This window comes from Artemia sp. Qi Xiang Cuo, chromosome 7, assembly GCF_049724085.1.
Source record: "Artemia sp. Qi Xiang Cuo chromosome 7, ASM4972408v1, whole genome shotgun sequence".
In the NCBI taxonomy this organism is placed as follows: Eukaryota; Metazoa; Arthropoda; class Branchiopoda; order Anostraca; family Artemiidae; genus Artemia; species Artemia sp. Qi Xiang Cuo.
In genome coordinates, this window is record NC_142800.1 from 26,817,879 (window position 1) to 26,831,638 (window position 13,760).

Genomic DNA, 13,760 nt, shown 5'->3' on the forward strand with positions numbered 1-13,760 from the left:
TCTCTCTCTCTCTCTCTCTCTCTCTCTCTCTCTCTCTCTCTCTCTCTCTCTCTCTCTCTCTCTCTCTCTCTCTCTCTCTCTCTCTCTCTCTCTCTCTCTCTCTCTCTCTCTCTCTCTCTCTCTCTCTCTCTCTCTCTCTCTCTCTCTCTCTCTCTCTCTCTCTCTCTCTCTCTCTCTCTCTCTCTCTCTCTCTCTCTCTCTCTCTCTCTCTCTCTGTTACCCTCTCTCTTTCTCTCTCTCTCTCTCTCTCCCTCTGCCTTTCTTTTTGGCCCCCTCTTTTTCCCTCCCCCTCTCTCTTTCTCTCCCTCTCTTTCTCTCCCTCTCTTTCTCTCTTTCTCTCCCTCTCTCTCCGTCCCTCTCTCTCTCTCACTCTCTCTCTCACTCCCTCTCTCTTCCTCTCTCTCTCTCTCTCTCTCTCTCTCTCTCTCTCTCTCTCTCTCTCTCTCTCTCTCTCTCTCTCTCTCTCTCTCTCTCTCTCTCTCTCTCTCTCTCTCACACACTTACCCAGTAATTGCAGTCTTTGCAATCAGTTCGATATACAGATATACAGGCACATACGTTTTAACTGAATGGATCCCTGACGTTAAAACATAAGAATATGAGCGAGTTTCATCGAACTTAAGAACGTCGTCTCCTAACAAATCAACAAAAAGGTTCTGGAATTATCAAGTATTTGCATATGGAAAGGATTTTATGAGCGAATAAATGGTTTTGCCATCCTGTGTCAGCCTGAATTTCTATAGTCCTGCGTTGAATTAAGCGTTCCAAGTGTAGTTGGAAAAACAATATTTAAAAAATGAATGAGTATCTTTTGAATCAAATTGAAGAATACAAGTCTGAATAAAAGCAGTTACGTTCCCGGGTTTTATTGTGTTTTTGTTTCTCTTTTCTTTCTATTCTATTTTATATTTCTTGTTCTCTCGTATCTCATTTTAATAGTTGGTCTAGGGTTGCGGAAGAGAATCTGGAGGAATATTTTATGTTGTTAGTAGTTGTTGTTTGTGAAGGTGAACTTGAACTTCCTGGAGGACCTGGCGTGTTTTGCCTCACCTGGCATCTGAGATCCAGAGGTTTTGTGAGAATTTTTCACCAGCTGGAGGTGCCAACGGTAGAGGTGTAGGTTTTCGAAGGTGCTACACCTAACGAGTTTTTTTCATCTTGTTGGGGCTATCCTGCTTGCAGTTATTCACAGTATATTATATTGTACGTATGTACGGTGTCAATTCTGTAACTCAATTGAATAATAAGTAAAGACCTTCTCCTACTTTCTCTATTTTCTCCTCTCTCTTTCTGAACCGTTTTTCTTTTTTTCTAGCTTCGTATCCAGAAGTACCTGAACCTAAATCTCCCTTAGAGAGGTATTTGGATACAAAGACTAGGGACGGAGTTAATATAGCGGACGAAACATTAAATACTCTTGTCCTCCTTAATGTACTTTATGGAATAAACAGATACTGGGGGTGTGTCTACTACCTGGCTGACTATCAACCCATTATCCCAATAACTGTAAGTCTTTGTTTTTGCTCATGGCTAGAATACTTATTACCGGGATTTCTTTTTTTTTAATCAGTGTTTTAGCTAGTAAGTGATGCATGCCATTCTTTGGAAGGTATCAACTATGGGTGGAACTAAGGGGAAGGGTGTAATGCCCTTTCAGATGCCCCACCATGCATAAATACTTCAAAGTGAAAGTAATACCAAGTTCTAACTGAAGACGATAAAATTTCTCCCGTGCCTCTTTTACCGTGGAAAATATTTAGCTGTGACCTGGACATCAGCCAAAGCCCTATCCAGGATTTTTGTTCAGATTTTTTTGCACATTAAAAATCTTCTTGTGGACTTAGTCTAACGGTCGACGGTGGAGACCGCCAGTCCACCCCCCCCCCCCCTTGAGAACGAGGATGCATTCATTAGGCGTGCTTTTGTGTCTTTAAGGGGCTTCCTTTTTGTATAATGTATTTGCAGTAACGTATCAGCAAACCAAGTGTTTAAGTATCTATGTGCATAATATAAACCAAGACCAAGAGTTTTTGTCAAGTAAACAAAGTGCCTTCACTGCAAAAACGTCTCTGACCGTACGTTGTTTTTTTTTTTTTTTTTTTTTTTTTTTTTTTTTTTTATACAAATAAAATTTAATACATATTTAATACAAATAAAATTTAAATTTAATACAGATTAGTTTTTGCTACTTTTGTACGAACAGGATAAAAATCTGGAGGGTTCGATCCCTTTGGTATCAGCCGATATTGTTATGGTGAAGATAGTTTATTTGAGTGAATTTTTGAAGAATAATGAAATGAATTAAAGGACAAAAGGCAACGTTCAATAAAACAAATTTCCTAGAGGTACAGAACCTAAAATTCTTTAAATAATATATATTCAACACTTTGGGTGACACTTTGGGTGTTTAATAAATAAAACTAAATAGCCGAGAAAAATGAGGGTATTGTCGGCCAATAGACAGAAAAGAAGCGAAAATGAGAAAAACCAGATGTTTCGGCAAGGATCTCCGCCAAGCCGTCTTCAGTGCTAAAACAAAAAATAAAAACTAACCTTTCGAAGCATACTAGAACTGAGAACATTAAACACTGGATTAAATCAAACAAAACAAATAACCAAGCCATAATAAATTCAACACCAATTACATTGGGCAAGAATTCTCTTCTTAGCGATTGACTTAGCTTGCCTACTGACCCGATTTAATTAAAAATGCGGTTAGACGATTTTAATTTAAGCTCAGGAACAATGTTATTTGTATCTTTTAATGTTAAGTTATTGTAAATCGGGTGTATAGGAATATCTCTAGTATCTTTGTTTAAAGCAAGGTCTATATTTATGTACTTTTTTTAATTTCAATTGCCTCCCTAAGATATTGTGGTTACCCATTAGATGTAGAAATTACAGTTGCCTCATCAAAAACAACTAAATTATCTGGATTTCCAGAGATGTGGAGGGCCAAACCTGAATCAAAATTGTTATTTTTATTTTCACATCTCAGAGATTTATCTATGAGAAATCTTGTTTTCATTGAGTCGTTCCCCTAGCTGTCCCTCCTGCTAAAGACTTCCCACGTGAATACGGTGCTCTGTAAACATGATTACTCAATATAGAGTTTTATCCTTTCCAGAATTGAAAAAACGTTCAACCTTTTGTCCATTCTTGGGAGAAACAGAGATTATGTTCCTTTAAAATTTCTCCAAGTTTATTGCCGAATTCGGGATATATGGTATAGTGCTGAAGATTTTGTTTTCAATTGCAGGAGTAACTAAAAAAAGAGGGATGGGTTCATTATTTTCCTGTTTCTCCTTTTGCCGGAAAAAAGAGGGGTTTTTGAGCACTGAAGACGGCTTGGCTAAATACCGGCTTTTTTCATTTTGTCATTTTCTCTTTTCTTTCTTTCTTTTCTTTCTCTTCTTTTCTTTCCCCTGGCTGACATTAGCCTAGTTTTTCTAGGCTATAAAATTTTATTTTTCATTGATTATTGTTTTTCTGGTTTGCCCCATCTTCAAAAAAAATTCCAAAGAGTTTTCATCACTGTATTCATAAATGAAGGTACCACCAATTCCCTAATTAACAATAGTTGTATGCTTAATAAATCCATAACTACTGCAATTAAATTTTTCATTTAACAAAAATTAAAAAAAAACATCACAATCATGCTCTGAATCAGGGTTCATCTGAGAAATGATCCCTGAACCGTTGATTTAAACAACGTATATATTTTTCACAGCCTTGGCCCTGCTCCATCCCTGCATTGCCTTCCCAAGGCCAGAACAAAATTTGCACTTTCCTGAAAAAAATATAAATGTTTTTACTTTTATAACTTTAATAAATCAAATAATATTAGCATTTTAATTACTAAATATCAGTATATGTATATTAAACTGACAATGCACATTCATTTGTATTTTTACAAATGAATGTGCAGGGGTTTACAAATGAAGGGATAGGGGTTTTGAGCCCAACTTATGTTAATTTCTGCTCGTTTTGAGTTTGACTCGGGTGTTTATTGTAATTTCTGTTCGTTTTGGGTTTCATTTATTTACCGATGCTGATTTGTGGTAGTTTCACGCTTGGTAGATTATTTTATTTCATTTTTGCTCATTTTTTGTTTAATGAAGTTCTTTACTTTTCTCTGAAAAACTTATTTTGTGGAAACAGTTTTTTTAATTAATTTCTGTTCGTTTTATATTGACATAGTCTTTTCAGGGAAAAAGAAAATAATACTTTAAATCTTTTTGTTTTTTTTAAGACTTTATACAAAAGTTTGAACATAATACCCTCAGTCGTTATTGGGATACTGCTGAGATGCCTTATTGGGAATTAACATTAACACAGTGCATTTTGATTTAATCTTAAGGCAACATTTAGTTTTTAAACATAATAGGCAAATGGGAGGGTGGGCGTGGAAGAGGGATTAGTTGCCTTCCAATCACTTTCGACTATTAAAAGGGACATCATCCCTTTCTATTTTCAATTGAATGAGCCCTTTTCGAAGTTCCCACGACAACTCCCGATACAAAGTGCCCTGGTCTAAACAACAACAACAACAAAAAATAATACATTATACCCACATCGATCTTCATTGTAAAAATGTCAAGCCTTCCAATAACTTTCGACTATTAAAAACGGAACTAGGCCTTTCGGTTTCCAATCGAATGAGCCCTTTTTGAAACGACAACGCTTTCTATAAACATCTTATATGCCCCCAGGGCATAAACAACCCTTACCCTAAGGGCTGTTAGGGTGGTTGTCATCCTCTAAGGCCTAATTTCCAGAACTTTCAACTCCGTTAAACAAAATGGATATCTCAAAATTTTGATTGGATGTGTTTGGGGAAATGGTGGGCGTGAGAGGGGCGATAGTCGCTCTCCAATCACTTTCAACTATTAAAAATGGCACTAGCCCTTTCAATTTCCAATCAAATGAGTTCTTTTGAAGTTTCTGCGACAAAACTTTCAATAAAAATCTTATATGCTCCCAGGGCATAACTTACTACCTTTGCCCGGAGTGCTGGGGGGGGGTGACCTAATTTCCAGAACTTTCTACTACGTTGAACAAAATGGCTATCTAAAAATATTGATTGGGTGTGTTTGGAGGAATGGTGGGCGTGAGCGGGGGGCTAGTTACCCTCCAATCACTGTCGACTATTAAAAAGGGCGCTAGCCCTCTCAATTTCCGATTGAATAAGCCCCTTTTGAAGTTTTACGACAGCTCTATCTATAAAAACCTTATATGCCCCCAGGGCAAAACTTACAACCTTTGCCCTTGGAGCTCTGGGGGGTTGATCATCCTTAAATGCCTCATTTCTAGAATTTTCAACAACTTTGAACAAAATAGCTCTAAACTTTGATTGAATGTTTTTGGGGAAATGGTAGGAATAAGAGGGGGGTTAATTACTCTCCACTCCCTTTCGTCTATTAAAAAGGGCAATTTCAATTTCCAATCAAATGAGCCCTTTTTGAAATTTCTACAACAAGTTTCTATATAAACTTTATATGCTACCAGGGCATAACTTACAACCCTTGCACCGAGGGCTCTGAGGGGGTTATCATCCTAAAAGACCTAACTTCCAGAACTTTCAACTATGTTGAACAAAATGGATGTCTCAAAATTTATATTGGATGTGTTTGGGAAATGGTGGGCGTGAGAGGAGCGTTAGTCTCTATCCAATCACTTTCAACTATTAAAAAAGGCACTAGCCCTTTCAATTTCCAATTGAATGAGCCCCTTTGAAGTTTCTACGACAGCGCTTTCAATGAAAACCTTATATACCCCCAGGGCATAACTTAAAACCCTTGCCCTGAGGGCTGTGGGGGGGGGGGGCGGGTTGTCATCCTTAAAGACTTAATTAACAAAACATTCAACTTCCTTGAACAAAATGGCTGACTAAAAATTTTGATTGGATGTATTTGGGGAAAAGGTGGGCGTGAGAGGGGGGTTAGTTGCCCTCAAACTAATTTCGACTATTAAAAAGGACACTAGCCCTCTGAGTTTTCAATTGAATGAGCCCTTTTTCAAGTTTCTACGACAAAGATTTCAATAAAAACCTTAAATGCCTCCAGGGCATAACTTATAACCCTTGCCCTAAAGACTTTGGGGGTTGTCCTGCTCAAAGGTATAATTTCCTGAACTTTGAACTGCGTGGAACAAAACGGCTATCTCAAAATTTTTATTTCGTGTGTTTGGCGAAATGGTGGGTGTGGAAGGGGTGTTTGGTGCCTTCCAATCACTTTCGACTATTAAAAAGGTACTAGCCGTTTCAATTTCCAATCGAATGAGCCCTTTTTAAAGTTTCTACGACAACGTATTCTATAAAACCTTGTGTGCCCCCAGGGCATGTCTTACAACCCTTGCCCTGAAGGCTGTGGGGGGTGGGTTGTCATCCTCAAAGACCTAGTTTCAAGAACTTAAAACTACGTTGAATAAAATGGCTATCTCAAAATTTTGATTAGATGTGTTTTGGGAAAATGTGGGCGTGAGAGAGGGGTTAATTGCCCTCCATTCACTTTCGACTATTAAAAAGGGCACTAGCCCTTTGAATTTCCAATCGAATGAGCCTTTTTTTAAGTTTCTACGACAACGCCTTCTATAAAAAACCTTGTATGCCCCCAGGGCAACTTACAACCCTTGCCCTGAAGGCTGTGGGGCAGTGTCCTCCTCACAAACATAATTTCTATCTGGAAATCAACTACGCTGAACAAAATGGCTATCTCAAAATTTTGATTGGATGTATTTCGGTAAATGATGAGCGTGGAAGGGTGTTAGTCGCCTTCCAATCACTTTCGACTATTAAAAAGGGCACAAGCCACTCCAATTTCCAATTGAATGAGCCTTTTTCGTAGTTTCTACGACAACTTCTTCGATACGAAGTGCCCTGCTCTAAAGGAAAAAATTAATAAATAATACATTGTGCCAACATCGTTCTTGTATGCTTCCAGGGCATAACTTAAAAACCCTTGCCCTGAGGGTTGTGGGGGAGTGTCCTCCTCAAAAACATATTTGCTATCTGGAAATCAACTACGCTGAACAAAACGGCTATCTTAAAATTTTGATTGGATGTGTTTGGGGGAATGATGGGCGTGAGGGGGGGGGGGCTAGTTGCCCTCCTATCACTTTCCACTATTAAAAAGGACAATAGGCAGTTCAATTTCCAATCGAATGAGCCCTTTTCGAAGTTTCTACGACAATTCCTTCGATACGAAGTGCCCTGGTATGAAAAAAAAAAAACATTGTGCCAATATCGTTCTTTACTTAGGCAGCGCGATCGCGCTGCCTATGATTTAACGTCGGTATCATAGGTAGGTAGCGCTAAAAGTATTATTTTATTGATAACTCTTAATGCTTTATATTATGGATAGCTCTAAAAAGCATCATTATATACAAATAGCGCTAAAAACAGTGGTTAAATTTAAAAAAAAATTAGTGGGCAAAATTTAATTTAGTGTCAGTTAAATTTAATTTAATTTTGTATGGCCTACTACTCTTGTTAATATTATAACTAATTAATATTGACAGCAACTTATTACTGTATTATTGTTTGTTATGCATTAATAATTATTACTACTGCTGCTTTTTACAACTATGTACTGTGTGAAGGTCATTTATTCTCCAGCTTGATTTTAGCGGAGCATATAGTTATTCCATAACTGTCGAATAATCGTTAGTTTTATGGTATTATCCCTAATTTTTAGCAACAGTATTAGTATGTTTGTATGGCTGTTGCACAGTTACGTTTTTCAGGCAGCTGTAACTACCTCGTGGAACATGCCTGCAATTTAAATATCCTCTGCATTCCTTTTATTGTTTTCTGAATCCTCTGAGGAAAAATTCCCATCTTTTCTTTAGTAGGTTTGATTTAGTTTCTTTTTGAACTCAAGTTGTAGTTCGAGTACTTAAACTTCCTTTGAAGTTGTGTTCCTAGATCATATGTCTTATGCTCTGTCTTTTGTGCTAAGCTATATTCTATATTCTTAGTTATTATACTGTATTTTTAAGCACTTAGTTGACTTACTCTTACAATTTCTGAAAGCTTTCGAGTATAACTGCTTTAAAACAGAAGAAAAACTAATATTATAAGATCTTCTTCGAATAATATGTTATAAAATCCTCAGAGATTTATTTAAAATAATAGCCCGTATTTATTAAACATATTTGCCACTCTAGCCACTTGGGTTCTATTTTTGAAGAACAGTAAAGCTCATTAAACCCAAAGATATATATTAAATCTGTAGAGACGCCCAGCATTGGATTTATTTTCATTACATGCTTTGGGAATCAAATCTGTATTATTTTTTCATGACAGGATTTTGGGAGGTCAGTAAAAATAATCGCTATGAAAACTCATTATTGTCGATTCCTTAGTGGCAGAGAAAAAGTCTAATAAATCCTCGCCTGTTTGAGTATCTACAAATGTTCAATACATCTAAGGTCAGCAGCGTTAATTGAGAGGAAGGCATGTTTCCTCCCCTAGAATTTTAGCATTCCCCCTCTCATTTAAATTTTCGTGAATTGATTTAGAGAACTAAAAACAGAGAATAGCATAAAAGCGTATGTTCGGTGCCAAGAGTCTTCCCATCTTTGGTCATCTCTGTTTGTCCCGTCTTCGTAGTGGTCAAAGTATGTTTTTCTGTTGTTTCTTTTTGTTTTTCTAGATTTTTACTCTGTCGTTCTGGACCATGTCTTTTTTGTGATGGGCTGTAAATAAAATGATGGTGATGAGAAGTGCAGAGTTGTCACTTCCCTTTCCCTATCTAGATAATGTCATGCTTTCGCCTGATTGTAATTTCCTTGGAACAAAGCTCACGACTTTAAGAAAGGTCAATTATTCTTTTACAATTTTACCTCGAAAAATAGGGAGTCGTTGAAGGCTATGTTTCAGGTAGGCTATTAGAAAGGTTATTATGCAGTAAGGACATTATTAGGATGGCTAATTAGTTCATATTGTATTTTCATATATTACATTTTCTTGTTCCTATATTACATTTTCTTATCTTAATTTTGTTTTCTTGAATGCATTTATTTTTTAATTTCAGGAATTTCACAGCAAAAAATTAGCTGCAAAGGCTAGCAGGCAGTTGCAAGACCCTGTTATCATAATGACAGGAAATGTGCCAGTATGGCTATGTCAGATTTGTTGGACCTTCCCTTTTATTCTTACGTTTGAAACGAAACAGTTATTTTTTTACGCCACTTCAAATGATAGAGAACGGTTTTTGCATAAGCTTATTGAGGCATCCCCCGAGTTGAATAATAGTGTGGATAAGGTATTGTGATTTATCTATATTTATTTTTTTTTGGAAAATTATGAGTTCAAATTGGTGAGAAAAAAAAAACATTAAAATTACCAGCTTTAACGTTGGTCCTCGTACCAGCCACAGGCTGATAAATAAATATAAGATACGGTATATCTGTTTAGAAGTTTGATTGAAAGTAATAATCATATATATATATATATATATATATATATATATATATATATATATATATATATATATATATATATATATATATTAATATATTATCACTTTATTTTGTTTCGCTGTTATTTTTATCCAATGAGGTGTATTAGCAGTTTGTGCATTTTTTGTTTTGTTTTTTTTTTTTTCTGGGGAGAAAAAAATTCGATATGGCCTGTTCATATTTACACCCGTTCATGGATATATTTTTGTTCGATCTTAAAATCTGAAACTTGTTTTTGAGAGCTGAAACCTTAAGGGTAAATTCATTGCTGTTTTGCGTACTATAAAATTTGCGTACTATCTTTTAAAATCACACTTCTTTTTTGTTTTTCATGAAAAATATAATATCTTTAGCAATTTTGCCAGACAGTTAGAAAAATTAATAGATTCAATTCAGTCAGATATTTTATACACTGTTGTCAGTTTATTACCAGATGACTTAGTAATTGGAACCAATCTGTATTAATTAATTATAAACATTCTATAGAAAGAAAAATATTTTTCTTTTTAGCTTTGAACATAAAAGTTGAATTGATATTGTTTGAATTTGCCTGACGTGGATCGAAAATTGCACATTGATTTCTAAATATCATCAATTTATGAGTCGGAGAATATGCTTTTTATGTTTGGAGATTTTCTTCTTTTTTTGAGAAATAGTTTTTATCTGTATTTTATTACCAATTTAGGAGCAGGAGAAATATTTCAAGAGGGGTGAGGGGGCTTTACTCAACCCCTCCCCCCTGGACATGGCCCTATTTACAATAGACTATTCTAAAAATTCACTGTTTTTCGGGGGCTTCCGAGGACTTTCGAGGAGAAGGGAATGTTGGATGCTACTGTAAATATTCCAGTAAAACCGAGAAAAGACAAAATTGATTATTTGTTTCCACCGCAAGAACATTCTCCTTGTAGAAGATTTGTTTACTGTAAACGGTCTATTTGTACAATTTTCTGTCTTTGATAGTTGATGTTAAATATTAGTTTCTTCTTGAAGTTTTGTGTCAGTTGGAATTGTTACAGATTAAAAAAACAAAAACAAAAAAAAAACGGAACAAATAAAAGTCAAACTGTAAGAACAATCTAAAAATCTGTTAGAAAGCTGGAAAGCTTATGATGTTCGTGCCTCATCTTTGTCGATTTTTTCTACAAATTTCTGTGGAGTTAATATATATTGCATATGACCCCCTGGCACGGAGGGAGGAATATTGCTGGGGGGAGGGGGGCTCAATTAAAAGAAACTTCTATTTGCTAATTTTTATGAGAAGGGTCCAGAAATTCGAGAAAATTTAGGGCCTGCTTGTGTCCCTGATGGCCTCCTGAATTGAATCTAATGTTTATCTGACTGCTTTTTTAGGACAACTTCCTTCCACGAATGAATAAGGTGAAAAAAACTGTGTCCCGAGAAAACATTCTGCCCCAGGCTGAAGAGGTATTTAAGCAGACCGTTGGTATTCGTGAAGTGTTGGAGATCACCTACGAGGACGAGTATGGAGTCGGACTTGGGCCAACAATGGAATTCTACTCCCTTGTCAGCAACGAACTGCAAAGGCCCGACCTCAATTTGTGGCGCCAACCATCCACTGGAGATGGTTTGTATCCTGTGCCTTTGTCTCCTCATTCAAGTGCCACTAGTGATGTTCGGAAAATTGTGTCATCCTTTAGGCTACTGGGAATGTTCCTTGCCAAGGCTTTAATGGACTCAAGATTAGTAAGTATGAATGAACTATGCATTGATAAAAGGTATAAGATTCTGTTTAAAAAAGAATTTTCGTCATTCAAAAAAAATATGAAATTCAAAAAATTAAAATCATTAAAAAGAAGTTGAAATATCATTTTGAAAAAGGACAAGTTTCCCAAGGAGTTCGGGTTTAGGTAAATCACCCAAGACTAATTGAACTACTCCCCCTCTTCCCCTTGAGCCCAGATAATCTTTTTTTTTGCGTTTTGTTTCCCTTTATCCATCCAAAAAAGCACCAGATCATTTCATAATTATTTTCTAATATCTAAATTGCTGAAAAGAAAGGACATTAATTTAATTAATGAGAAGTAAAAAGTAGACTTGTATTATTAATTATTATTTTATAATTTCATTGAAAGTGAATATTGTGGATATTGGAAAAAGGCATATATGTGGAAGGCACATACCTTACAGTAAGATTTTGTTCTTCTGTATTACTTTTAAACTGATTTAAATGCGTGATATATTCTATTTCGCTTCTTTCTTTTTGCACTTGTTACGGTTAATGTTTTATAAAATTTTGAGGCCAGGATTTTTTCCATTTTATAATCATGGACAGTTGAAATTCTTCGAAATATTATATAAATTTATAATGTTAAATTGATAATTTAATTTTTGTAATAAAATTATAAGCTATATCAGATCCTGTTTTATCCCGTTGAATTTAAAATTTAAGTTAAATTTTATTATTGGTATTTGTAAAGTATGTAGGTTAATTGGGTTCATGCTGGTAGGCATAGGGAGGACAGCGACTATGTGATATATTTAACAGTGTGATATATTGTTTCCTCAACAGGATTGACATAGAGGGCCAATTATTGTGGATTATGGCCCAGAATTTGTTTGTTAGATGTATTTGTGAGCATTTGTAATTTTAGTGTAAAGTATTAATAAAACCGATCTGAATTGAATTGAAAAAAAAGCCCCCCAACCCCTCCCCACCACTCTTCCTCCAAAAAATAGGGCTTTGTACAGCTAAGGATTTCGAGGGTGTAGCCAAAAAGGAACCGAAACAGTATTGTGATACGCAAGCTACTATAGTACGCATTGGTGATCCTAAGAGGGTATAGCGCAACTCTCAGTAAAATTTAGTACCGCCCATTTTGTCGATCTGGCTTCCTGGGTTTACCTCCAGTGTGTTTTTTCTTGCACTGTTGCGTTTTTGTTTCTTATTCTCTGATGCCAGCCAAGTTTGATCAAATAACATGCAGCTGTGGAATTTTATTTTGTACTCAATAAAAATGCTATAATATTAACAGATTAATTAGAAACATGTTTTGTTTCTACAATACATAACTAGATTAAAGATAAAGAGATTAATTAAAAACAGATTAAAAAGAGGGTGATGCGGGTAAAACTAAAATTTTGAGCGGTTTGCTCATTTTAGATATTGTGACAAGTTGACTGAAGACAAACCTCGTTCTGAACATCCATTAACTGCCTAATGAGACGACAATGTAAAAAGTATTGAGAATATGTGCTTACATATCGTCCACAGACAATTGGTCGACTGTAAAAGATTGATAGGTATCTTGGAGCTGAAGTCAGTAAATTTTAAACAAAGATTTGAGCATGAAAAGGATTGCTGGCATGTTCAAAGAAATCTGAGTTGAAACATGGACTGCTTTTGTGAAGCAGTTTGAAACTGATTAAACAGATTTTGTCAAAGGTTACCACTGGTGGTGAGGCATAGTGCTTCGGGTACAACCCAGACACAAAGCAACAGTCAAGCCAATGGAAGAGGCCATCATCCACTCATCCAAGGAAATGTTGTCAAGGTTAAATCAACATCAGAACGTTGTTGATTTGCTTTTTTGATGCCAAAGGCGTAGTACTTTCAAAGTTTGTTCCTCCACGTCAGACTGTTAATTTTACTTTTTATTTGGAAGTATTAAGAAGATTTGTTAACAGCTTAGTGGCAGAAAGGTGACCAGATTTGTGAGAGACAAGAGACTGGCTCTCCTACCATGACAATGCACCCGCAAACACAGCCATCTCTGGTCGCCAGTTTTTCACTAAGAAAGTCGTGGCTCCTCTGGCACACGCACCATACTTGCCTAACTTGGCTTAGTCTGACTTTTTTATGTTTCCACGCATGAAAAGAGGTATGAGAGGATAGTGATTAGAAAGCACTGACGATATGACTGATTTGAAGCACCGAGATGTGATTCATTTTTCAAAATGGCAACAAAAGAAAATTTCAAACAGTGGAGCATCGGTGGGACAAATTTATTAACTGTAATGTTTTTTTAAGGGATTTGGTTAGATTTGTAAAAAGTATGAAAATATAGGTTTTGCAGAGAAAGTCCTGTTTCTTTTGTGTACTCCTCGTATTTTAAAATGTCAAACATTCTGGAGAACAACGCTTTGACCTCTACCCCCTCCCTCCAACTACTCCAAGGAGAAAGCTGCACTTAGAAATAAGGCTTTAAACCCCGTCCCCGCCCCTCCGTCCACCAAAAAAATGAAATAGTTTTTATTTGAAAAGTCAAAGTGGAACTTGAATTTTTAAATCTTAATTAGGCAAAATTTCTCCTGTACACACGGTACCTTTTTGAGCC

At 36.0% G+C, this 13,760-nt stretch overlaps 1 protein-coding gene across 4 annotated transcripts in view; it reads left to right on the forward strand.

Annotated features, from left to right (window-relative positions):
- The window catches only part of ctrip (E3 ubiquitin-protein ligase ctrip), a 155,084-nt gene that overhangs the window by 119,904 nt on the left and 21,420 nt on the right, over positions 1 to 13,760 (forward strand). For 3 of the 4 annotated variants that reach the window (XM_089092141.1, XM_089092142.1, XM_089092144.1), the window contains 3 exons: positions 1,316 to 1,506; positions 9,036 to 9,266; positions 10,816 to 11,169. In XM_089092141.1, the coding sequence (XP_088948267.1) occupies positions 1,316 to 1,506; positions 9,036 to 9,266; positions 10,816 to 11,169 (776 nt within the window). The remainder of the gene's footprint in view (positions 1 to 1,315; positions 1,507 to 9,035; positions 9,267 to 10,815; positions 11,170 to 13,760) is intronic. The other variant, XM_089092143.1, reaches the window with a different exon arrangement.